We start from the raw sequence: 27,151 nt of genomic DNA, 5'->3' as shown, positions 1-27,151 counted from the left end.
TTTTGATAAGGCATCTCAGAAACTTGGCATTTCAGCAACCTGGGGGGCAGGGCCTGGGTGCTCTCAGGGCTGGAGAGGACGCTGTGCTCAGAGGGAAGCTGTGGTTACCAGGGCCAACCATGGAATTGCCAATTGGAGAATGTTCTTTAAGAGGCCACTGAGGTTTTGATGGATAGCTGACAGTGCCTGGCCACTGAGTCTGTATGAAGAAATATTTAATGAATGACCCTGGGTCCTAAGGCTAGGATGAGGGGTGAACGGGCAGGAAGATGCAACAAGGAAGTGGAGCCACAATTCCCACCATCGAAAGGGGAGAGAGTTAACAGAAAGTGTGTTAGCTGAGTATTTCCCAAAGGGGGTTCCATGGAACCCTAGGCCTGCAAAATTCTCTGTGAAATGAAAAGGAAGAGTGGGGTAGATTTCTAGCCAAAAAAACTTGGGAAAGAAATATTGCATATTCCACTTCCACATGTGTGAAGAATTAACATCCACTGAAGAAGTTCTGCAACAAAATTTTCAACATCTTAACAATTTTCTACATTTTAATAATGTATTAGCAGTCTTGTCATTCAGTATATACCAAACATCTGACTATATAATCTTTTTGAATTTTTTCCCTGTTAAAACTTGAACATTTTGAGGAATAAGGAATGAGGACCATTTAGAGGAATGAGGCTTTCTGAAAGCATTGTCTGTGAACCATCCCAGCTACACTAAATTTAAACCACCAACCCTGCCTCTCTCAGAGATTCCGATGCACACTGACATTTAGAACCAGGGGATTGTGGCTTCCAGAGGAGCACCCCAGGGAGCTCTGCAGTAGAACAATGATGAGAGGAATCAGCTCTGCATGGGAGTGTGCAGGGTACGTGCTGTGAACGGTGTGTGCTATGGGGTTCGTGGGGTGTGGGCTGCTGAGGAGGCTGCAGAGCTGCAGGGAGGAAGAGTCCCCAACTAGAACCTAGCAGGAAGGAAGACTCATGGGAGTGGGAGGGTGTGGAGAGAACATTCTTTTGTTTTCACTGAGTCCAGGAAGAGTATAGTAGTCCAAAGTGAAATATGACTCCATACATGCTGCAGCTCTGTGTGCCCTAGAGCCCCATCGCAGATGGACAGGGTCCAAGCCACACACCCTGCGCGTTAGCCATGTGGTCGCAGGAAGCTGAAGCACTGGACTTGAGAGGCAGGTCCAACACTTGCCTGGGATGAGCTGAGCTTGGGTCCCCTTATTCTCTGTCCTCAGCTTGACAGCCACCTCTCTATGTGGGTCCTCAGTGTGAGCCCGAGGTGAGGGTGGGGGGAGAGAGAGGTGGGTCTGTTTCCTGGTGAGAAGTTCCAGAACACAGGTGCAGTCTGCCCGTGAGAGGTCTGCCTGCAGGCACCTGCCTTCCTGCTTCTCTGACTTCTCTGGCTTCTCTGGACATTTGAGGGATTGTAGAACAGGTGACACATGCATGTGTATGTGTGTGTGGTACATGTATGTTTGTGTGTGATGTGCATGTGTGGGGTGTATATGTGTGTGTATGTGTGCATGGTGTGTATGTGGGTGTGGATATGTGTGTGTGTGTATATGCCTGTGTGCATGGTGTGTATATGTGTCTTGTAGTATGTATATGTGTATGGTCTACATGCATGTTGTGTGTGGTGTGTGCCTGTGTGTGTGGTGTGTATATGTGTCTTGTAGTATGTATATGTGTATGGTCTACATGCATGTGTGTGTGTACATGTGTATATGTATGTGTAAGTGTGATATATGTATGCATGTATGCATGTGGTATATACATATATGTGTGTGGTGTGTGCCTGTGTGTGTGGTGTGTGCGTGTGTGGTGTGTGTTGTGTATATGGGTGTGACGTGGATGTGTATGGATGTGTATATGTATTGTGTAAGTGTGATATATGTATGCATGTATGCATGTGGTATATACATATATGTGTGTGGTGTGTACATGTGTATATGTATGTGTGGCACCTATTGTGTGGATGTATGTATGTGTCTGTGTGGTATGTATATGCATGTGTGGTGTGTACATGTGTATATGTGCATGTGGCACATATTGTGTAAATGTATGTGGATCTGTCTGTGTGTCTAGCATGTATATGCGTGTGTGGTATGTATGTGTGTATATGTGTCTGTGGCATGTGTACATGTATGCATATGTAGCATGTGTGTGTGTCAGGGGCTGCAAGGTTTGAAGGCTGGAGTTCAGGACCTAAGAAGGGGGCTATCCAGGCACTTGTATGATTGTAAGCATTTGTCTGGCTCCAGAGCCGTGTGGCAGGGCTGGGTGACAGAGTGGCCACTTGGGTGCTCTCAGCCCAGGGCAAGCGGGCCCTGAGGATGGGCATGTGAAGCCGTTGGGCTCCTGGTTGTCCAGTTTAGTTTGGCAGTTAATAACTCTGTTGAGCGAAGCCTGGTCCCCTGGGCACTGCCTGGGCCACCACCTCAGCATCAAGGGACAGCAAAGGAAAGCTCTGCAGTTCAGACTCTTCCTGCTCTGGGCTGAGGCTGGAAGGAGATGGATGTCTTCTCCACGTGCCAGGCTATTTCTCCAGCCCCTGTTGATGAAAGTTTGCCTTCAGTGGTTATATGCTTGTCTTGTGCCATTGAAACAAACTCCAAGGAGGTGTCCAGATTCTTGATATGCACTGCAGTTCTTGTATCAAGTAGAGTGGCAATAAAGAGCGTGGCCCTGGTGTCCAAGGTGTTGCCCTATACCTACTTCTCCAGAGACTCAAATTCTCGTCTGCCAGGCCCCTAGTCTTCGTGGTGCTCTCCTTCCTGATATTCAGACAGAGAGGCCTGATGCCTTGCCCACCACTCTCCTCCGCGTGTCCAGCTCAGTGGCTGCGGTCCTCGTTCTTCTCAGTGCTGTCACCTCCACCTGCTGCCTCCTCTAGGGCTGCTGAGTTTCACAGCTCTGGGGGTGCCGTCCACATGATATTCTTTCCTGGAGCTGTGACCCCTAGTGCTCCCTGGGGCTGTGCAAAGATCGGGCCTGGCTCCTTGGTTTTTAAAGGGCTCACCATGCTGGCACTTCCGTTCCTCAGCTCTGAGAATCAGAGTTGCAGTCATCACAGGGGAGGGAATGAGGCAGGAGGCAGGTTAGTGTGAGAGATAACAAGACTCAAGTCTTGTGGCAAAGGAGAGGTGAGACCCGGCCCAAAGGCCCAAGGTGACCTGCGGGGCAGAGCAACAGAGGAAGGAGAAGCAGCCTGGTGCAGAGCTTTCCAGCCTGGGGAAGGAGGTGGTCCGTGGCTCACACAGGAGTCAGGAGGCTGAGTTGCAGGCCGGGGGTGGCTCAAGGAGTATGGTGTGTGCTGGGAATGGCAGGGATATTGTTGGGTTTCTTGGCATTTAAATACGGATTTAGGCTCTTGATATCATTCAGGAATATGTTCTCTGAGTTGTAAGGAGTTGTGAGGATTCAATGAGGAAAATGTGTGAGTCCGTCACCTGTGATGTGTGTTGGTTGCGTGACTGCCATGGCTCTTGGAGGAGCACTGGTTGCCACTGTGACTTCAGCACCTGCTCCCCAGCTGGGCCATGGCCCCTCTCCCCAGGCTCCTGTTTCTCGCCCCCGACACAGAGATGGCAGCAGCTGATCACAAGGCTGTTCTGCAGATGCAGGGAAGGGTGGGCTTCCTCTGTAAAGAATAAACACACACATGCAGGCGCAGCTTCTGTCCTGGCTCTTTCCCTCCCATCAGCCAAGAGCACATTTCCCTGACCCCAAGAATCTGGAAGTCCAGAGATTGGTGGGTCCCCCACCAGGGATACTGCTTTGGAAATGCCCAAGTTTGCCCTGCCCAGTCACCTCCCTTAGCCCAAGAGTAGTGCCACCTCCTCCAGGCAGAGAGGTTCCTGCCAGCTCTCTGCACAGGGGCACTGGCCCTCTCACAGCTGCTGCCAGTGACTGTTACTGTGACCTGTCCTCCCTCCTGCCAGTTGAGGAATAGTAGCTGAGATGCCAACCTCCAGACCAGGAGGGAGATTTATGTGCCCATCTGTACTGACCTTCAACTGCCTTCAAGGTGAATCACCCTTTTCCTGGAAGATGCTTTGCACTTCTGGGTTTGGCCATGACCTTCTCTACATAGTTGCTCTCTCTCTCTCCACCCACGTTTCTGACTCTTTAGGGGCCTTAAGGGCCTCAGATCCTAGGACAGTAAATCAATCTTGACATCCTAATCTTGAGTCAGTCTTTCAGCCACAGAGGCAGTAGGGGCACGCTTCCTCCCGTTACAGAGTGGCATCCCTTCGATCAGTTGACAGGAATCCGAGCTGGCCCTCCTGTGGGCCTGGCTTGGCCACTGTGTGGGGCACGAAGAGAAAGAGGCAGTCCAGTGGAGAAGATTACAGTCTACTTGGGGAAGGTCTAACACTCATATAAGAGAGCAGTGACCAAGAGGTGATCCACTGAAGCTGAATTTATAGACGCCAGAGAACATTGGGTATTTAACAGGTCAGGGATCAGGGAAGACACGTGTGGAGAAGGAGGGACTTCAGGTCACTGAGCTGAAGGAGGAAAATGAACTGTATGCTGAGTGAGGTCTGCAATAGATGCTTTGGAAGCAAGAGTTTTGTTTGCATGTTTGATTATTTTTATATTTGCTTTCGATGTTATTTTTGGCTGCTATCCCCAATGACAATTACATTCGAGGCCCAGGAGGGGGTTGTGAACAAGCCAGTCAACATCTCAGGAGGCAGGGGCTGTCCCCTTCGGGGTTGTGTGATAGAAGGTGAGTCTTTCCAGCTCACCTGGAGTTTCAGAGTTGCATTTGGAGCAAGCAGGGCCCCAGGAGTTGGAATGGGGAGGACGTGAGGCAACTCGAAGAAAAGGGAGAGAGGGTGATCCTAGAACATTAGGGGCCACCTGCTTGGAGGACTGGCAACCATGCTGTAATTGATTAGTGATGTCTGCCACTGGCAGGAGAGGGGATGGTAGCAGCACACATGCCAGTCAGAAGGGGCCCATCTACAGGGCATGGTATTTCACTCTGGGATCTCTTTATTTAAATATGAAGCATCTGAAGTCCAGACTGGTGAAGTGACTTTGCTTAGGTCACACAGCTTATTGAGGCAAAAAGAAAACACATGTTTAAAGAAGATGGTGAAAATCTCTTGCAGTATATGTCAGGAGCACTGAGCTTCCAGCTCTGGGGAACCCAGGGGGTCCCTGCCATCAGGGGCCCACTATCTCCTGCGGGAGAGAGGTCACTACAGGAAATAGAAGTGAGAGCTGCAAGAGGCTGGATCTGCTACTGTAAGTCCCCCACACAGATGGCAAGTTCAGGGCAGAGCGAGGTGACTGCAGTTTGGGAGGCCAGAGGCGCTTCCTGGCTGAGCCAAGCTTTGACAGATGGGGCACATTTGGAGAGGGCGAGAGGGGAGGAAGGCCCAGTTGACAGGCCACGGTCAGAAGCGAAGGGGATTGCGGGGATGGGACAGGAAAGGCATGGGGAGGAAGCACCCAAGGCCATGGTGGCCCTGAATAAATGTGACTGATCTGCTAGAAAGGATTGTGCAAGCTCTCAGGGCATCCTGGAATGAGGAAGTTTCAAGTTACTTAGAACTGCAGGCTGCAGGCTGCTGGTGCCCAGAGGGAGGGACCAGTCCTCATGTTATCAGTGAGACCCAGGAAGGCTGAGGGACTTGCCCAGAGTCAGACAGCCCAGGTGGTTCTCCCCAGAGAGTCCCCTTGTCCCTTCGACCCCATGAGCCCTCCACCTCTCCTCCAGGCTCTCATTACCTCCTGCCTCCTGTCTGTGGGGGCTGGAGTGCCTGGCCCCTTCCGCTTGGAGGCTGGACTGTCCAGCCTTTCCGGTTTTTGTGCCCTATCCTTCTAGTTAATTAAAGCTGCTCACTCTCTGTCACTCTCTCTCTGGAAAGTAGATTGGTTTCCACTTCCAGTTACTATCTGAGTTCTTTCACTATACATTCGTTAGTTTGCCTGTTCCTGAACATAATTGGTTCTCTTTTGCATCTGGGTTCTTTTATTCCCTGTATGCTTGTGATATTTATTCATATTGTTGCACGTTATTTTACTTTGTTTGTGCTCACTGCGGTGTAATACTCCAATATGTGAACATACCACTGTTTATTTATCGAATCGGCCGATGACAGGCATGTGGGTGTTCTCCAGTTTGGAGCTGTAATGGCTGATGCTGCTGTATACGCTTTGTGTACATGTCTTTTGGGGAGCCTCTGGGCACATTTCTGTGTGTTTATACCTGGGAGTGAATTTCTGGGTCATACGGCACGCACACGTGCAGCTCGGGTGGATGTGGAAGTATTGTTTTAAAGAGTGTGACGATGGAAACCAGATTACAGGGGTAAGAAGGGCTGGAGGGCATCACGCGTGGTCAGGGGGTTGGAGAATTTGCCAGGGAGCTCCCCAGCCAGAGAGCAGAGAAACCAAATCATAGAAGCTGCATTGAGTAAAGAGGTTTCTGTCTCTGGGTGGGGCACATAGGGAATACTGGAGGATCAGTTTGACTTGGAGAAATCCAGTCGCTGGTGTAGCCTTGGTCGGTTGGGGACTTCTGGGGAGTAGGACTGAACTGTAAAGGAAAGCAGCCTCCTTGGGCTCCCCAGTGGGCCTGACTCTGCAGAGCCCCTGCCTGGGGAGAAGCCGCTGCCATCAGGCTGGCAGCAGTGGTGATGGTGGCTCTGGGTGGTACAGAGCCCCTGCTGGGTGTGGAGGCTTTGAGGAGAGAGCCATGGGCTGGGGGCAGCAGGGGCCTGGACCCTTCTGTATACATCTACAAAACCTCAGTGAAACAAGGGCGCATGCCTGGGGGGAGGCCAGAAGACCCCCAGGCAGTCCCCCGACTCTGACTGGGTGCACCAGCTGCTATACTCACTTGGGGGCTCACTCCAGCCTCCCAGCCACCCAGGGAGACAGGGAGGCCTCTGCTGCCCTCTCAGGCCCAGGCCCCGTGTCCTCAGCATCCTGGCCGAGCAATTAATGTCAGCCCTTTCACCCCCATCTCTTCCAGAATGGCAGCAAAGACAGCTCTCTGGACATGCTGGGCACGGACATCTGGGCGGCCAACACCTTCGATTCCTTCAGGTAACCTCCTCCTCCTCCTTCCCTGTGGTGTGAGGTCCAGCCAGGGACCCCAGCTTCCTTGGGGGGCTGAGTGAAAGCTGATGGTTCATGAGCAAGAGGCAGAGAGAAGCAGAGCGGGGGATGTAGAAAGGATGGGGTGGAAAGAAGGAGGCCGGAGAGAGGAGGCTGTGAGTGTCAGAGGAGACAGTGGAGGCATGGGGAGGGCCCTCGGGATGGAGCTGCAGAGGCTGGGCCCTGCTTCCCACTCGCCTGCCTCATCTACCTCGGGGTGGCCTGGTCGTCACTTTGAGCTACTTGTCAGAGGCTGGAGAACAGCATTTGGCCCCTTGCTCTCCCCAGCCTTCCTCAAATGTGGGCACGAAAAGAAACTCAGGTGTTGCAGAGGCCGCTGTGCAATGGGCACCTGGACCACACTTGTTTCATAAGTATGCACTTTCCACGGCAGGGTGATGAAAGTGAGGGGTGGCCCCTGGGGCTCCATTCTGAGTGAGGGTCCCTGCCTGGACCCTGGCGGCCCCTTTCTACGGGTCTGCTCTGCCAGGTTCAGCCTGGCCCAAACGTGGCTGTTGCCCTCGTCTCGATTTCTCACCCTCCCTCGCCCTCTAGTGGTGCCACCTGGGACCTGCAGCCGGAAAAGCTGGACTTCACCCAGTTCCACCGGAAAGTCCGACACACGCCCAAGCAGGCCCTGCCACACATCGACCGCGAAGGGTAAGGGGTGCCGGGACTCTTACACAGGGAGAGGTGGGGCAGGGGACGGGAGTGGTCTTCGCCTCCACAGGGAGGCTGCTCTGCTGCACAGGGGACTCAGGTGGCTAATGCCCCGGCATGCTCTTCCTATGCGGCCCAGAGTTGCGGGCTCACTGACTTCTCCCGGAATCCCTCCATTCCCCTCTGCCCAGCCCCCTCTAGCCAAGCCATCCCCACCTGCTCCTGATGGCCCACAGTGGCCCTGCTTGTCAGTAATCCAGGCCAGTGCAGCAGAATCACCTGGGCAGTGGCACAGAGGACAGGCCCACCCCAGAGTCTCTGATTCTGTAGGCGCAGACTCAGGATGTGTGTTTCTAACAAGTTCCCCAGTGGGTGCTGATGCTGGTCCAGGGACCACACTTGGGGAGCCGCCGGTGTCGTGCCTGATTTTACGCTGGCTTTTATCACCCTCTATGACTTTGTGTGTCAGTGTTGACTTCCCCTTTCAAAAGTGGTGTCAGGGCCCGGGCTGACCTCAGGACAGGGATGTGACTCCAGCCAGACACAGTGGTGTGGAACAAATGGCTGCTACTTCTTTTGTAGTTTTATATAATTTTTATTGAGGCAGAATTCTTATACTATAAAATTAACCATTGTAAAGTGTTCAATCCACTGGCATTTAGTATGCTCGCCCTGTTGTGCAACTACCATGTCTATCTAGTTCTGAAACATTCTCATCATCCCAATATAAAACCCTATACCCACTAGGCAATTATTCCCCATCCCACCACCACCCCCAGCCCCTGGCAATCACCAATCTGCTTTCTGTTTCTATGAATTGATCTATTTTGGATACTTACAGAAACGGAGTCATATGTGACCTCTTGGGCCTGGCTTGTTTCCCTTGGCACGTTTTTGAGGTTCATTCATTGTAGCATGTATCAGAACTTTATTCCTTTTCATGGCTGAATGCTATTCCATTCTACGGATATACCACAATTTGTTTACCCATGCATCTGTCAATCCTTACTTGGGTCATTTCCACCTTTTGGCTATTGTCAAAAATACTGTTGTATCTGTTTGAGTCCTTGCTTGTAATTACTTGGGTATATACGTAGGGGTGGAATTGCTGGGTCATATGGTAATTCTGTTGAACTCTTTGAGGAACTGTCAAACTGTGTCCCATAGCAGCTGAATATTCTGCATTCATACCAGCAACGTATGAGATTCCAATTTCTCCACATCCCCACCAGCGCTTGTGCTTTCTTTTCTTCTTGGTTTTTGTTTGTTTGTATTTCGTTATGACACTGATGACCCTTACTTTTCCTTCCAGCCCTCCCCTGCTCACTCGTGTCTCCCTTTCACTGCAGATCTAAGTATTAGTGACTTTATTGGACACTATACTACATCTCACATGTCTTCCTGCTGCCATATTTGTCCCACCCAACCTCTCCTCTTGGCAGCCCTGGTCCCATTGTAGTGTAATGAGCAACAACCCGTGGAAAGAAATGGGCTCATTCCTACTTTAGAGATGAGGAAAACAACACTCAGAGAAGCAAAGTGACTTGCCTGAATAACAGGGCCATCATTTAAGGCCAGGCCTTCTGACACCGTCCAACCCCTAGTTTATCACATCAGGGTATTCTTAACCTCCTTAAAATTCTCTGCAAATTTGTATGTGTGCTTTCACACGTGTGTGTTGCTGGGGAGAGGCCCATCACTTGCATCAGACTCTCCTGGGAGACACCAGCCTCTTGCACACCTCCTTTTTTCATTTCTCTGCCTGTTGTGGGTTCCATTTCTCTTTGGATGACGAGGGAGAGATGGCTTTGTGCGTGGAGGCACCAGTTAAGATGGAGCATAGGAGAGACACGGCCGCAAGGCTCCCGACCCTGCCTTACCCCATCCACCCTGCCCACTGCCTGCTCAGACCACTCATTCAGTTGCAGGGAGGCCATGCTCCTTCCAGGCTGCTGAGCTGCCCAGGGCTGGGCCTCCACACTTCTGTGCTTAGGAAGGATGGCCTTACCTACCTTATTCAGCGGGTCAGCTTCAGGAAGGGGTTGTGAGCAAAGGTAATGCTTGCCCTGTGTCCTGTTGTAGCAGTGCAGTGGAGCTCGGGTATGCCACAGGAATAGGAGCAGGATTTTGCTTTTCTCAAGTTCAGTGTAGCCAGTCTGTCACTAGACCTGCTGGGTCCCTGCATGGTTCTGGGTGCCAGGAAAGTACACACACACACACACACACGAGTATACAATGTAGTCCCTGCCCAGAAGGACTGTTCAATCTACTGGGAAAAGGAGACATGAACCCATTCATGATGGAGACTGTGTAGGGGAAGAAAGTCTAGACTCTGCAGTGTAGACATACAGACTAGACTATGCAGTGTAGACATATAGACACTAAGAAGTATAAAGTGTGATGCCTGGTGCAGGGATAAATAAACTCAATGCAAAAGGAGTTAGAAAGGAGAGCACTTTACAGATTGAACCATCTGGGAAAGGCTTCAGGAGGGAGACTTCCCTGGGCAGCTCTAGTCTCTCCTGTGTGCCCCGGGAGCACACAGCTGATGAAGTCAGTGGCCTGGGTGGATCAAAGGCCTGGGGGGATCGAAGCGATGGTGCTGCCTCATTGACTACAGGTGCCCAATGGGGCCTGCATGTTGAAGCCTAGCTTGCCAAAGGTGTCTCACCAGTCCCCAGAAATGAACTAACTTCCTAGCAAAAAAAGTGATGAATGACTATGAAGGAGAGGAATTCCCCTTATGCCGAGGGACTTTGTCCCTTCTGAAGCCAGAGTAACCAGCCACACCGGTGTCACCAGCTGTGGGCCTGAATTCCTTGGCCAGTCTCAGTCTCTCACCAGTAGCCTCCAGATTTGCTGAGAGTCACCTGGGATCTCCCATGGACATCTGGCTCACTAGCCAAAGCCTGTCACTCCCAGGTTCCCAGGGAGTCTGAGTGCAGTGTCTGTGGCCACCTCATGGCCAGACCAGGAACTGTGTCCCCCTTAGAGTCCTGTTGTAGTGGCGACACGTTCCACGCGCCAGCCACTGCAGCCTCCCTGGGATGCAGGTACCACTTGGTTGCCAAGTCTCACTGCAGCCTGTGTTTCCATGGAGGGACAGAAATCAGAGAAGGCTGTTGCCTTGGAAACCCTGTTGGCAGCAGTGACTCAGCTGGTCTGTAGCCACCTTCTGCCCTCCAAATCTGCAGGTCTCCAGGGAGATCTGAGCCCTGACAAGGGTAGGCTTCGTGGGATAGCAGCCCTCCCTGCAGGCCTCCCCCTGCCCACTCCCAAGGGCGCTGAGGTGAGAACAGAAGGCTGTGTTTGGAGTGTGCTAGGCTGGTGCCCAGCGTGTGCTCAGAGCTCAGCACACGTGGCAGAGTCCTGAGGTGTGTTTTACCCACAGGAGACACTGGGGAGGTGGTGTCAGTCATTCTAGTCAAGCCAAGTCCCTAGTGCCCTCCTCCCCTATGGCCCAGGCGGGTACAGAACACAGACGACTACACACAGTTGGTGCTTTCACAGGCCAGCCTGTCTGCACCAGGCAGATTGATGAGTTAAGAGATGTTGGATGTTCCAGGCCTTTCTCCACTTGCTCGCCTGTAGCCCCAGCATATCACAGTTGTGGGGACAGCTGGGGGCCGGGGGAAACGTTTTCTCTTTTCCCTCATGCCTGTTATACCTTGCACACTGTTCCCCACCCCAGCTCCACCATGCCCTTTGCCTACCCCTTGCACCCTGACCCACCCCCGACATGCTCCAGCCACAGCAAACTGGCACCACACATGCCCCTAACTCCAGGCCTTTGCCTGCGCCACATCCGCCTGGGACATCCTCCCAAATTCCCTGTGCTTGGCCAGCTCACCTCTCACCTTCCTCCCACAGCCCCTCGCCCAAGACAGTTCTAGACGCTGCTCCTTGGGGTTTCTGCATTGCTCTCCTGCCCCCGATGGGCACTGGCTGCTATACTGCAGGGGCTGATTATCCCACCAGACACCGAGAGGGCCAGTTGTGTGCACCATTTACACCTGGGTCCCAGACCCTGTCCAGAGCCTGGCACAGAAGCGTTTGGTGAATGGAGAAATGAGCCAAAAAATGGGGCTTGGGTCAGCCCCCTGTTCTTCTCTTCCACGCAGGCCTTTGCTGGTGTTTGCAGCCAGTTTCTCCTCCTCTGGGTTCCAGGGCGCCTCTGGCCATAGGACTTTTATGACACTGATCTCGTGCTGCCCCCTAATGGTGCTCAGGCACCCAGCCCTGTTAGAGGAGTTTAGGATTTGTTCTAAGAGCCATCCACTGAGGGCAGGAACCAAAACTGATTTGTTTTTGTTCACAAGGCCCAAAACAGAAGAGATGCTTGGTAAATATTTAGACAATGAACTAGTTATTCTAAAATGTGAGATTCGCATGAACTCTGCAGCTGGAAAATGACCCAACTCATAGGACCTCTCTCACCATTCCTCAGTCAATACCAGTAATAATTGTAACTGACAATACTTACTATGCACTGGCCATGCTCCAGCCCCTGTTCTAAGTGCTTGCCTCATTTATTTAAAACTTATCACCACCCAGAGAGGGAGGAACTGTTATCATCTTCATTTCAATAGATGAAGCAACTAGGAGACCCAGAAATTGAGTAATTTGCATGAGGCTGAGTTGGCTCCAGAATCTATGTCCTTAATTAATCACCTTCCTGTCTCTTTGCCCAAATAACAGCAACAATATTAGCGGTAATGAAAGTAGTCATAGTAGTAGTAATATATTTACTTCATTATTTATTTTATTATAATTTTGTTATTATTACCAGTATTTACCATTAAACATATGTGTGTATGTTTAAGATATATTTAATGGTAAATACAGATAATAATACACAAGTAATATATACACACATATATATAAACATAAACAAGCTAAGCATTTTATATATATATAAGCTAGGCTATGTATGTGTGTATGTGTGTGTATATGTACTATTTACTGTGTACTGTCACGGTTCTAAGCATCTAAGCACTCCAGATACGTTAATTAATTTAATCCTCCAGCCACCTTAAGATGTTAGACACTATCATCCCCATTGAACAAATGAGGAAACTCATTTGATGACATCAGTACAGAGAGGTTAAACAACTTATACAGGGTCCCCAGTTGGTAAGGGATGCTGTGGATATTCAACCCCTGGGAGTCTGGTTTCGGAATCTGCACCCTTAAATATGCCAAAGATTCAGACCTCTGGCCAGGGAGTTGGTGCCAGCCTCTCTGGCCCGCAGGCACACCCACTTACAGAGGACATGAAGACAAAGCGTAGACTATCTGAGTGGGCCTGCTGGACTGACCCAGAGTCAAGCCAAGAAGGAAGGAAGCCCTGCTGGGTTTTCTGCTAGGCCCTACCAGCCTGTGTGACCTTGAGAAAGTTACTTAGTGTCTCTGTCCACTGATCTTCTGTCCAGTGTAATGGGGCAAGGTGGATGGGCTTTGACAGGTGTTGTTGATGAGTAAGGAGCTTAGCTTCTCTTCCTGGAAGGATCAAGGGGAACTCTGGTTCCTCTCCCACCTCCCTCCAGGTTGGTTGTTGCATTAGGGGAGGAGCCCTCCACCCCTACCCCCGGCCACCGTCTCTAGGGCTATTTCCTCTAGGTGGGACACTGATTCTGCAGGACTTGAGGATGGGCAGCACCAGGTATCTGCTTACTGTCCCTCCTCTCCTGCTGGCCGGATGGGACAGGAGGCATGAATGAGCCATCTTTCCAATGCCTTTCTGTCTTTTCTGGTCCAGGTGTGGCAAAGGCAAGCTGGAAGATGGGGATGGCATCAACCTGAATGACATCGAGAAGGTCCTTCCAGCCTGGCAGGTAGGTAGAGGGGCATGTTCTCTAACAGCCTACCCACCCCTGGAGTCTTGATCCTCTTCCTGGACAGGACCTAACCGAAGCACTCCTTCTGGCCCCTTGTTCCAGCAAGGGGTGTAACCGCCTGTATGGTAGTAATAGGTAGGCGGGGTTGGCTACCTGCCATTCTCCAGGGTGTCCCATTGTGATAGTGTGTGTGACAGCCTACCCAGTGATGCTACAGGCCCTGGTGGCAGGCCTGATGTGCCCTAGAGATTAAATAGACCATGCCCTGGCAACTCAGTGAACTTGGAAGTTTTTGTCCCTTGGCCTGAAGCCTCTCTGCAGGTGAAGTGTCCTGTGGTGTGTTCAGGTGGGACTGGCATGCCTGGAAGAGATGCTCATGTGGCTGGGGCTGTCTTTAGACTTTTGAACAGTGGACTTGCCCTGCTGGCCTCCAGGTGTCTACTATGCTTGCTCTTTTTTTTATTGATTGGCCTCTTTCCTAGAATCAGGGCCAGGTTCCAGGACAAAGAGGATTCACTCAGTGAATCCAGGTCTCTAGATGCTTATAGTGCTGGACTTTTGGTGGAAACAGCAGAGTCTAGCTGCTCTCAGGAATGAGACTGGGCCTGCTGCAGGGGTGTAAAAGCAGTGGACCCTCTGCAGTGACTGATCCTGCCACTGCCAGTGACCATGACCCGCCACCACACTCCACTGTGCCACCCTTTCCTCCTCTCCTGATTCTTCTCTTGCTATTTTACCTAAAACCATTCATCTCTGCCTGGTGCCTTTGCCATTTTGTTTCTTCCTTGTTCATGCCTTGGGCCTATCAATGAGAGACAATACAGCATACAGTTAAGACCTCAACTATTTGATTATGATGTGCCTTGGTGTGGTGGTTTTCTTCATGTTTCTCCCACTTGGGATTTATTGAGTTTCTTGGATCTGTAGGTTTATAGTTTCATCAAATTTGGAAAATTTTCAGTCACTATTCCTTCCACTTTCCCTCAACCCTGGGGTTCCAATTATATGTATTCTATGCTTCTTAATCTTTTCCCATGGCTCACCAAAGCTCTGCTTGGTTTTTTAAAGTCTTTCTTTACTCTCTGTGTTTCATTTTGGATAGTTTTTATTGCTATGTCTTCAAGTTCACTAATCTTTTATTCCGGTGTGAAATCTACTAATAATCCCGTTCAGTATATTTTTCATTTCACATATTGTAGTTTTTATCTCCAGAAGGTCATTGTGGGCTTTTTAAAAAATGTATATGTATATCTTCCCTTCCTCATGCTTTCTCTTCTGGAGTATATAGAACCTATTCCCAATAGCTGTTTTAAGTCCTTCTCTACTACTTCTCTCATCCATATAATCTCTGAGTCTATTCCTATTCATTGATTTGTCTCTTGGTTATGGGCCATACCTTTTTTTACATGCTTGGTAATTTGATGTTAAATGTCAGATGTTAGAACCTTTACATTACTGGGTGCTCATTTTTTTTGTATCCCTTTAAATATTTTGGGTTTTGTTCTGGATCACAGTTAAGTTACATAAAAACAGTTTGATCCTTTCAAGACTTGCTTTTAAGCTTTGTTAGGGTGGGAAGACTTTAGTGTAGGGCAAATTTTGCTCCACTGCTGAATAAATACCCTTCTGAGATTGCCATCCAATGCTCTGCGTATTAGAAGGTGTTTCCCCTCTGGCTGGAGAAACACAAACTTATTTTCAGCCCTGTGTGATCTCAGTGGATTGTTCTATCTACTCCTTGCCTCTAAAGTTTCCTTACACATGGACAAATTAATACTCAGCCAAAGACTTGAGAGGCTAAGATTTCTGGATTTCTCTCTGTATGTTGGTCTCTCCTCTCTAGTACTCTGCCTTGCAAATCAAATTGTCTTGGACTCCATGGATTTTGAACCCAGTCATCTTAGCTCATTGAGACAACTGGGCCCTGGACTGCCCTTCCTGTGTTGCAGACTGGAAACTTTCCAGGAAATGAACTGGGGCACACATAGAGGTCACCTCATTACAAAGAGAAATATGATGACTTTATTGTGGAGAAACCTGGCAGGCCCCAATGTGACCAGGTGATCAAGGGAACATCATTAGTGATGGGATGGGTGAACACTGTGTCCCCCTCATGTGCCACACAGAAAACCCAACATCGTTTCTTGGATTTTCCTTCCAAGAAAGCACAGCCTGAGTCTGGTTGTTCGGAAAGCAGTGTAAGGACCACTCTCTATAACTGCCTGGACACAGAAGACAGGGAAAGACTGAGGAAGTCTTCCAGATTGTAGGAGACTGAAGAGGCAAATGACTAAATACAACATGTGTTCCTTGCTGAAATCCTGGACCAGAAGGAAATCCTGACCTTGTTAGTACAGTTGGAGAATGCGATTGGGTCTGTGGGTGGGACAGTGTTGCTTCGACGTCAGTTTCCCGACTTGGAGGCAGTGTGATGGTCATGTGGGCGAGTGTGCTTGACTTTGAGAAATATGCACTATGATGTTTGAGGGATATAGACCTGGTGTCTGCAGTGTCTTCTCAAATGGTTTAGAAAGAGATTGATGATAATGGTATGTAGACACAGAGGGAGAGAGAGGGCAAACATGGGGAGGTGTTAACAGTTGAGGAGGATGTGGATGTTCTTTGTACAGTTCTTGCACTTTCCTGTAAATTTGACAGGAAAAAGAATCAATCAGTAGGGCCGAGGCTGTGATGTGTAAGTCACAGGCAGAGTGTCAGCTCGTGAAACACCCTCCGGGCTGGATCTGTATTAAATTATCACTGCTAATGGAAAGCCAGCCTTGATGCAAGAGAGAAAAAGGGTGAGATACTAGGAAGTGACCACCTTATCACTCCATTTCTAAATGCCAAGAGCATTCATCATTGATAGAAGAAGTACATTTGAGAGACCTCGATCTAGGTGAGAAACCAGATGCCCCCTGCATTAGGTAGGGTATTGACCACTTGGTGCCCTTTGAGCCAGAAGCTTGGGAGTCATGGCTGGAAAAGTAGCAGATCTGACATTTTGTGTTGCTTGGTGACTATTTCCTCATTCCTCTAGGGTACAAAATGGAGGACCTTTGGTTCCTGCTCAGAAGAGAAAGGAGAGCTGGGCTACTGGCTGGGTGGGAGGTTGGCAGTCAAGGGCTTGGTGTCTGGACCTACGCATGGACCCCGTGGAATCCTAGCCCTGCCACTGACTAGCCCAGGAGTCTTGGGCTAGTTACTTATTCTCACTGTGCCTCAGTTTCCTCCTCTGTAAGATGAGGGAAATAACCGTATCTACTTTATTGGGGGGCTGGAAAGATCAAGCACATTCATTCACTTGAGGGCTGAGGGTGACGCCCAGCGCACAGTGGGTGCTGTGCTGGCCTCTGCTGTAGTTATTCCCAGGACTCAACACTGCCAGTCAAGCCCCACCTTCTGAGGGTGGACCAGGCTATGGGGGGCCCGCTCTGTTAAGAAGAGGGAGGAGGGGGTGATTTCCTGCCCCTACCCCCAGGTGAGGGGTGTCTTGGTGAAGAGGGCATTTCTGCTGGTCAAAAGCTTGGATGATGAACCATGGTTCATGGGTTACCAAGGCCCTGGTTGATTCTTCTCCTGTGCGGCCTTCCAGGCAATGGAGACAGATTGGACTAGAGGTCAGAAGAATCCGCTTCTAGACATCTGCCAGAGCCGTGAGTGTGATCTCTCCTCTGTGGGCCTCAGTTTACTCATCAGCATATTGATACAGTTGTATTAGATCAGAGGTCTGCAATCTGTGAAGCCCTCAAGGTTCTCCTGGGGTGCCCCGGGTGCTGCTAGGGGGAGTGGGGAGGCGGATGCAGCAAGCTCCAGGGGCCCCGACTTGGGCCCACCCAGAACTGTTTGGCTGGTGCCCCTAAATCAGGATACTAACATGGTTTCATGTGGAGAAACAATTCTACTGCTAAACAAATTTTGAACATCATCAGACTAAGGTCCCTCTGAGGTTTCACATTCTAGAGTTTTCTTTTTTTTGTTTTTTTCAAGGAATGGTAAATCAGTGAGAATTCTGGGCTCTCCAGGGCCCACATGTTATGCTAAGCTCTTAGAGGTGGCTGGTAGTGGAGGCCTTCACCCACCATCTCCACCGTCAGGCTGGAGCAGAAGGGCTTTGATATTTGTGTGCACACACACACACTCATTACACATCATCTGTCACACACGTACACACGTACACATACCACACGCATCAAACATACACATTACATACCACACATGTACACATATACACTGCACATACCACACACCACACATGTACATACACACACATATACACATCACACACATCTCCTCACATCCTATGCACACATACATACATACAACACACATATGCACACACATACGTCACACACATATACACCCATATACACACAGCACACATACACACACCACACGTTTCCATGACACACACTTTGGACGTGCTTTGCCCTCAGTGAACTATCAGCAGATGAATCTGCTGGCCACGGTGCTGGAGCTCAGCTGCACATCGGAACTGCCTGGGAAGCACTGAAATCTACACTGTCTGCCCACTGTATTCCTCATTTACTGTTGTGTAACAAATTGCACAAAACTTTACAGCTTAAAACAATAAACAGTTATACACACTTTCTGGGAGCAGCTTAGCTGGTGGATCAGGCTCAAGGTCTCTCATGAGTTTGCAGTCAAGCTGATGACCGAGGATGCCACCATCAGAAGGCGCACCTGGGCTGGAAGACCCCCTCCTGTGTCTGAGGGCAGGAGGCCTCAGTTCCTCCCTGGCTGGGGACAGGAGGCCTGGGTTCCTCCCTAGCTTCCTTGACACCAGATCTTCTGTGTAAGCTGCTTGAGTGCCCTCAGAACATGGCGGCTGGCTTTCCCCAAAGCAAGTGGTGATGGGGAGAGAGAGGGAAGATTCCATTGCAGAAGTCACACTCGTTGATAGCCTCATCTCAGAAGTGAGAGAGCTTCACGCTGCCATTTGCTGTATGTCATTTGCACAGACCAACCCTGGTACAATATGGGAAGGGCCTACACAGAGATGTGAATCCCCGAAGGCAGGAATCATGGGGGTCTCCTGGAGTCTGGAGACCACACTCACTGAATCATACCCAAGAATCTGCATTTCTTTCTTTTCTTTTCTTTTCTTTTTCTCTTTTTTTTTTTTTTTTTTTTTTTTGAGACAGAGTCTCTCTCTGGCACCCAGGCTGGAGTACAGTGGCACATCTTGGATCATTGCAACCTCCACCTCCCAGGTACAAGCAATTCTCGTGCTTCGGCCTCCCAAGTAGCTGGGCCACAGGTGCCCACCACCACGCCCAGCTAATTTTTGTATTTTTAGTAGAGATGGGGTTTCACCATCTTGGCCAGGCTGGTCTTGAACTCCTGACCTCAAGTGATCTGCCCACCTCGGCCTCCCAAAGTATTGGGATTACAGGCATGAGCCACTGTGTCTGGCTAGAATCTGCGTTTTTAAAGCATTGTAGGAAATTCCAATTATCAGCAAGAGTTGAAAACGTAAAAGTCCTGGCTGATAATGTTCCTGGCTTGACCACCCCTTGGGGTATCTGCAGTTCACATGGGTACCCTTAGGACAAGGTAGACGGCTTCTTGATCACCAAACACAGACCTCTGGTGTTTGAGGAATTTGTGGTCCCATGAGAGCACAATGGGATGACTTTTCTGTTCCTAGTGTTCTTCAAAGCCCCTCATAAATAGGGCTGGCTGGTTCACTCGTCTGGCCTTGGGTCCTGAGGGTCAGCTGGCCTAGCTATTAGCATATGTGGTGGGGACAACACCTAATAGTATGGATGTGTCCAGTGCAATGTGGGGTATTTAGGACTCCTGGCCTCTACCACTGAATGGCAGTCATTGGAGAGGGGCAGGCACAGTGACCACCGAAAACATCCTCCTACTTCCACATTCACCTCGGAGATATTGTGCATCCGGCTGAAGGCCCCCAAATGGGAAGGAAAGCCGACCTCTAGCCTGGGGACCTCCAGCCCTCGTATGAGAGTCTTGAGCCTGTACAGAGATAGGCGGGCTTCCTAGAGACTTTCTTAGACAAAAATCAGGGTTGACCTCCCCTCCCCACCTGGAGGCAAGAAGGAAAGAGGGTGACAAAGGGAGGTTGGCCTGAAGCCCATTGCCTTCCTGTCCTCCACTTCTGCACCCCAGAAGAAGGGGCATAAAGATCCTACCAGCTGTGTACCCAGCATCTTCTCAACCCACAGAGGCCCAGACCCCCATCTCCGGCCCCTTCTGTCCCTGTTTGGACTCTTTAGCAGGCATGAGGCTTTGTGATGTTCTAAGCACCCTTGCCCAGCCTCTGTCCTGGGCTCCCCCTGCCATCCTGTGGCCCTGTCAGTCCCTCTCTCAATCTATTCTGTTCTTCTATCTCTCCTTGCTTTCTCATGGGCCGAAGGTTCCCTCTGCCTAAAATCTCACTCATCCATTCTCTGCCTGTCCTTTTCCTGACTCAGGACACCTCCCCTGATACCCTCTCAGATGCACAGGACAGAGTCCAGCGTCCATCTGCCATTTCCCCAGAGCCCCTGCCCCCATCCCTGTGGCATGGCTCCCATCACATCACACCCGCTTATGTAACGGCCAGACTCCCTTCCTGGACTGTGGGCTGCCTGAGGGCTGGGCCGTTTCCTTCAGCCTCCTAGCCCCAGCACCAGGTGCTCTAGAGTGAATGCTGCTGAATAACCTCCTTTCTAGATGCGCTGTTGTGTTGTCTAGAGTGTACAAGAAAGGCAGGATTTGTGTCTGTCTTGACATTCAGTCATCCCTCTGCCTCTGTTTCTCCCACCGCTTCCCAGCAGAAATTCAGCATGAACCTGGTTTTGCTCTTCTTGGTGTGATTTCTGAGACACATTTTTTTTTTTTTTAAGAGAATAGGATTTTTCCATTGTCTCCTATATTAGGACACTATAGGCCATGGTATAATACTAAACAAACCCCCACATCTCAGTGGCATCACACACAGAATTTTATTTCTAATTTTCTGAAATTCTGCTGAGGGCCAAGCTGGCCTCCAGGGCAGCTCCTTGGGTACTCCAGGGTCCAGGTGGATTGCATTCTGTGGCCCTGCCATCATAATCCATGGTATCCAGGCGGCCCTGGCAGGGGCAAAGAGAGCTGGAGGGTCATGTTCTAGGTCAAGCTTGGCCAACATATGGCCCAGGATGGCTTTGAATATGGCCCAAAACAAATTTGTAAACTTTCTTAAAACATTATGAGGTATTTTACAATTTTTTGTTTTAGCTCATCAGCTATCATTAGTGTATTTTATGTGTGGTCCAAGACAATTCTTTCAGTGTGGCCCAGGGAAGCCAAAAGATTGGACATCCCTGCTCTAGGTCTTAAATGCTTTGGCCCAGAAATATCAGCCCCACTCACAGCCCACTGGACAGAACTAGTCACATGCCCCCGCCCCAACTGCAAGGGCTGACACTCCTGCAGGGAGCGGGAAGAAAGGGAGCACACGGCTGTTCTGTGAGCTGCAAGTGACTCTGCCAAATCTTCCTCTTTCCTTCACTTGCTCACGTAACTCATCTTCATGGACAAGTGCTCTGCCCTAGCCTTTTAGAGAGAGAGAATTGATTGCAAAAGATACAGTTCCCCAAGAGAGGTACAGCCTGGTAGAGAAAATAAGACCTGCACAGATTACCACACTGCATTCAAAGCTGTAAATGCCTGAGCAGGCGCCTGGTGCCTTGCCCAGGTCACAGTCCCTGTAGGGTGAAGTCTGGGTCCTCTCCCAGCACACCCCACCTTCCTCCCCTGTGCTGCTGCAGCTCCTCCAGTCTGGGGCGTGAATGTGTGGCTGAGTACAAAGCAGAGGGCCCCACTGGCCCCCACACTGAATGCCTGTTGATCTCCTGGGAGCCCTAGCTTATCTCTCAGTGGGTCACACACGGAGTGCATGCCACAGTGAGTGGTCTTAGCAGGTGATGCCTCCATTGGGGGTCAGATGCTGACACCTAGGTGTCTGGCTAAGCTCCTCTCCAGCCAAAGCCAAGGCCCCTATTCCTGGTGACCCCATCTGGCCATGTTTCCACAGCTGGCAATGAATCCAGAGGTGAGTCTCACTGCAGTGCTGACTTCAGGGAACTTCATCTCTGGGGCTACTGGACTCAGGTCCTTGGAGCCCCACCACAGATGTGGGGCAACAGGGTAGACAGTAGGTGTCTGTGCCCAGGGCTCACCTGTACCTCTGTGAACTCCTGCTGTCAGGAATAGTTCTACACTCTGAAAAGGCATTTAGTGAGCTAGTTAAGTAAGGGTCTATTGGTGGTGTTAACTGGCTCCAAGGTCTTCCTTCCCACACTGGTGGCTGGAGGGAGAGGAGCAGGTACACTGGGATAGGAGCTAGCCAATAGCCAGGTTTTATGACATCCACACCAAGGCATGACATTCCACACCATGGCAGCCTCAGGCGAGTTGAGACTGGCATTGCTCTCCAATGATGGGGTGGTGGGGAGGTGGTGGTGGGGGAGGCAGGAGGTGGGGAACAGCAGCAGGCTCTGAGTACAGGGCCATGGATTCAGGGTTCAATCTTGGTTCTGAGTGTTGAAGCCATAGGGCAGGGCAGACACTGAGACACACACTTGGACTCAGACTGTGGTTCTAGGGGAACCCCAAATGCCATCCACAAGTCTGGTGTCCTGGTGGCATTTTTGGCATCTCTATCACAGGAGTAGAGGTATTGGCCAGGCTACCACTCTGGCAGTGATGTGGACAGCCCAGGCCCATCATTAACAGTCCTGCTCTGAGTGTGGCCCCAGTGTTGGGGACTGCTGGAGTTGAGGCCTCTCCGGGATAGGTGGCTGTATGGCAGTGTGCTCCCACTAGAGGGCACCAGCGCACCGCTCTGCAGGCTCCAGCCTGGCGTTTGCTATGGGAAGTCCCCTGGTCCCAGCGCCAGCAGCCAAAAGCGTCTTCACGGGCCATGCCCCCTGGTCAGCACATGCACAGTGTCCTGAAAATGACCCCACTCAATGCCCAGGCCCTTCCTCCCTGCAGCAAGGGAGAGGATGGGGAGGTGCAAGAGGTAGCCACACTAAGGTGTAGGGAAGCTCCTGTTGGGCCACGTGTCCCCTGCTTGGCCAAGGCATGGCATTCCTCCAGAGGGCCCGCCCTCCCCTTGGACCCCTGGGAACACACTGCTTCCAAGAGGGCAGCGGCACGGGGCTGCAGGGGGACACCCACTGGGGTGGGGCTGGGGGAGTTACAAAGTGTTGGCTTCCGCCCTTGGAAGGATGGGGGCTGGCTAGGTGGGGAGATGGAGCTGCATAATCTGTAATCCATAGACTAAGCCAAGTTAACTTACTAAGTTCTGAATTAACTTGACTAAGTTCTGAGTTAATTTGATTAAGTTCCGAGTTAACTTGACCAAGTTCTGTGTGAAGGCAAGGGGTGAAGGGTGAAATCCGAATTGCGTATCCTTCACCTCATCTCTGGTCTGAGACCACCCCCTGGCACCTCCTCCTCCAGGACCCCTTTACCCTGAAGTGTGACTTGGGGAGCAATTTCTCCATGTGTGTGAACTCGGTGCGACCAGTGTGAGAAAGACGGTCTAACGGCCATGTTGCCCCTGCACCCTAGATGGCCCGTAGGTAAGCATTAGATTTCCTCAGGTTCCCGGGCACAAGGCCCTTGGCATTGCGGAAATGCCACCTCCTTATCCCACACACTGGCCTGGTGCTTTTGTGTCACATACAATACTCCATTGGAAGACATTGTTGAATTAACCAGTGTCTTGCCCAGGGCTTTCTATCAGGACACATTTTGGTCATTATTCTTGAATTCTCCCAGACAAACATGATGTCTGCGCCTTTGGTCTGACAATAGGAACTACATAGCCCACTGACTTCTCTTTTTGCCTTTCTGTTAGGAAATTTCGAAACCAAATCCTGTGTCTGTTGGCCGTTAGTCATTAGATGGCTCTGACCTAGCAGAGCCGGCTCCCCTGCCCCCACATTGCTGGCCTCTCCAGAGCGTGTGACTCGGGAGCCCTTTGCTGGGAAGGGGGCTTAGTGCCCACACTGAACAGTGGATGCCACTTGGTCAAATGGGATTTCTGGCCTTAGGGATTTGCTCAAAGCACTCCCCACTGAGGGTCCCCAGAAGACCCAGGGGAAGGAAAGTGGCTTTCTGGCCTCCTGAGCCTGTGTCCAAGTCCAGCCTTCACATGGAAGATGGCTAAAGGAAGGGACAGTGAGAGTTGGGGTCAAAAGGATTAATACCTTGTTCCTCTGCTTGGCCCCAGATGATACCAGAGAAATCTCCCCAACCCCCCGCAGCTCTCTAAAGAATTCGAGGGACAAATGAGCTTTCAAAATGAAAATCACGGCCCCATGAAATGACACCCAGGTGTCCCTCACTCCTGGAGGAGTGAAAATGGTGGCTGATAAGGAATGGCCTGACTTCCCCAGCAGGTGGCGCTGCTGCTGTTTGGTAACGGGGGTCTTGGGCCGGAGGCTGGGGCTGCCCCACGCTGGGGTTGAAGCCGCTGCTGTAGCCAGGTTCCCAGCCTTCCAGATGGGAAGGAGTGACTTTATTGTTCCCTATGGCTGTGTTAGCTATTGCCAAGTCTTCTGGAAACTTCTAGGACATGCTAACTCACAGGCATGAGGATTATTAAAGTGCCATGAGACACCCAGGAACAGAGTCCTGAAAACCATGCCCCACCTCACCTCTCCAGGCCCTGTGCACCGCAACAAGTGTTGCTCCATGTCACTCTGTGGTTCCACGGAGGTGAGGTCTGACCTTATTCACTCAGGCCTCCAGTACGGATCAGGCATCTCTCTGTGTCCCAGGCATTGTCTTATAGCCATGATGGACTGAGTTTAAGTACAGGGGCTGGTACCTGTCCCATGGACAGGGATGTGGTATTCTCCTAATGTCCCCTTAGTGAAAATCCAACAAGGAGCATGACGCACCAACAGTAACACTAGCGAACATTCACGGAGTGCTTTCCATGTTCCAGGAACTGAGGAGGTCCTTGCTTTTTCTAATCTTACCCTCACGTTGTCCCATGGAGCACATACTGTTACTGACCTCACTTTACAGACCGATGTCTTTGGTCGGATGTAATCTTCTCAGTAAGGGCTTGTGAACACTCCCTATCCCCGTTGTCACTCGAGAATCATCACTCGATTCTTCCCCACAGTGCCTGTCGCATGTTCACTTTATTTCTTTTGTGTCTGTATTCTCCCAGTGGAGTGTACGTTCCCCTGGGGCACATCCAGGGGCTCATTAAATATGGGTTGAGTGACTTGCTCCTGCCCCAGAGGGACTCCTACCCAGCACCTTAGTCCAGAACTTGTGCCTCCACCACAGAGGCTACCATGACTTGAGCGCTGACTGAGCTGCAGGCTGCGTAGACCATCTCTGAAGTCTCACGAGTACCCTGGGAAATGTTTATTCTATTATTATTTGACAGATTGGAGAACTGAGCTCAAATACCTTGCCTCAAATCACACAGTTGGGAGAGAAGGGATTGGAATCCAGACAGCCTGACTCCTCTGGTACCTCTTTCTAAGGAGGGACGATGAGGAGGAAGAGGTGCTGGAAAAACATTTTCTGATTCCAGGAGACGGTAGTCACGTACGGCAAGTTAGGGGTGAATGTCATTTCCTTAATAAGCAAGACCAAGAAAGTGGATATCTCTGTTTTTCTCTCTACTGCTGAAAGCAATAAAAATGGAAAGAAAAAAAGAGAAAAGCCTCTACTGACAGCTTTGAAAGAGAAATAAATATTTTTTTCTTCTTTTTAAATCAGACAGGTTTGTGGTGGCCTCCCCAATCCCTGCTGGCCCAAGACGCTATAGCAGCCATCAAGGGGAGGGGCTTACAAACGAGAGCCCCCTTCCCTCCCCAGCCACCTCCCCACCCCCAAGTTCTTCTTCCCTCAGGACAAAAATAGGCGCCCATACAATAAATGGGGCCAGAAGTTCTCCAATCCGTGGCTTCCTGTCTGAGGCCTCCAGGTAGCAGGTCCACTGGGAAGGGGCAGCATGCTCTGTGAGATGAGCCTATTTTTATTTTTTGTTATTTGTGAGTTTTTTCTTTTAAAGAACTGATTATTCTGGAGGTGAAGACTTTTGTTGGTGACAACTGGGAAAGTTCCTTGGGAAGAGGCCACTGGCTGCGTCTAGACGGGGTTTCCACACCAGCCTCCTGCTGCTCAGTCCTGGAGCTGGGACTGTGGGCAGCGAGTACTTTCAGGGCTGGGTGGGGCAGGCTTCCAGGGGCCTGGGCAAGTCTGCCTACCCTATAGGACCACTTCAGTGATCCAGGCCACGGCTAGGATTTTAGGGATTGGCAAACTGGTCCACGACCAAGTCCAGCTCTCCAGCCTGTGTTTGCAAATAAAGTTTTATCAGAACGCAGCCACACTCATTCATCGGGTTGCCCTCTGTGGCTACAGTTGTGCTGCAGCCGCTTGCCGCATGGACCCTATTGCCAGCAAAATCTAAAATATTTACTATCTGGCTTTTTACAGAAAAAGTTTGCTAAACACTGATCTAGAATATAAACAGAAAAAGAAAAAAAAAAAAAAGACAGAAACCCCTGCGAGTTAAAACAGGTGGCAGAAATCCTAAAGCTCACTCACTTCAGTCATCCAGGAGCCCTTCTGCTTTGCACACAGAACATTGTGTAACTCACCCAAAACAATTCTCTTCCAGCTCTCATTTCTTCCACTGTCAAGTTGGGGGTCATATACCTGTTCAACTTATGTGGCAAAGCTGTGCTAAGAGTCAAAATATAATAAACCAGTTCATATAATGGCAGGGATTTTTGAACTGGAGAAACACTCTGCAGATGATGTTTTTGCCTGAGAGTCTCATGCACTCTGCACGAGACGTGGCCTCATGAAGTGGTAGTCACGTCTGGAAGCAGGCAGAGAACTGGCAAGCTTGGCAGATAAGAACTGTGCTTGGAGATGGTCCAACAGCTTCCTTCTGTGGGTTTCTTGGGGCGTCAAGATGGAGGGCAGGGACTCTGTTGGCTTTCCCCAGCTCCTCCTGGGACTGCGTGAGACCTAAAGGGTGACTGTCTTCCTGCCCTTGACCTTAGACAGAAAAGACTATTGGGGGAGTCTTCTGCTCACCCATTTCTCTTTCCTCTTATGTCCTTCCCCTGCTCTTGCTCAAATCATCTCCCTCTTTCATGGCCCTGTTCCAGTTTCACCTCCTGCATGAAACTATTCTGGATAAATCAGACCACATGAACCCACAGAGGTTTCTTGGTTTTTTGAGGGTCTTGATTCTAGGCCAGTTTTGAGGTTTTCCCCTTTTTTATGCCTCTCCTTGCATTTGTGCCTCCTGGAGGAGGTAGACCTGGAACTGGGCCTTGGGAGGTGGCCCGGGAGGGGAGGGAGACCTATGGGGAGAAAGAGAAGTATGGTCAGGAGAAAAGGAGGCTGTTGAGAGTCGGGGAGTCCAGGAGTCCTCAAGAGGGGAGACTGTAAGTAGGGAGAGCAGTTGGGGCTGGCCTTGGAGGCCTTGGGACCTGACCAAATAGGGACTCAGCCAAA

At 50.5% G+C, this 27,151-nt stretch overlaps 1 protein-coding gene across 8 annotated transcripts in view; it reads left to right on the top strand.

The window, feature by feature from the left end:
* Positions 1-27,151, top strand: part of CTIF (cap binding complex dependent translation initiation factor) — a 340,186-nt gene that overhangs the window by 126,907 nt on the left and 186,128 nt on the right. For all 8 annotated transcript variants that reach the window (XR_004429165.1, XM_033177797.1, XM_033177791.1 and 5 more), the window contains 3 exons: positions 7,003-7,076; positions 7,683-7,787; positions 13,546-13,621. Coding sequence is in view for 7 of the 8 variants with exons in the window: in XM_033177797.1 (XP_033033688.1) it covers positions 7,003-7,076; positions 7,683-7,787; positions 13,546-13,621 (255 nt within the window). In the remaining variant the exon portion in view is untranslated. The remainder of the gene's footprint in view (positions 1-7,002; positions 7,077-7,682; positions 7,788-13,545; positions 13,622-27,151) is intronic.

Source organism: Trachypithecus francoisi, unplaced genomic scaffold (assembly GCF_009764315.1).
Source record: "Trachypithecus francoisi isolate TF-2019V2 unplaced genomic scaffold, Tfra_2.0 Lachesis_group19, whole genome shotgun sequence".
In the NCBI taxonomy this organism is placed as follows: domain Eukaryota; kingdom Metazoa; phylum Chordata; class Mammalia; order Primates; family Cercopithecidae; genus Trachypithecus; species Trachypithecus francoisi.
The sequence above is the reverse complement of the archived record's forward strand: the minus strand, read 5'-3'. Positions and strand labels throughout refer to the sequence as shown.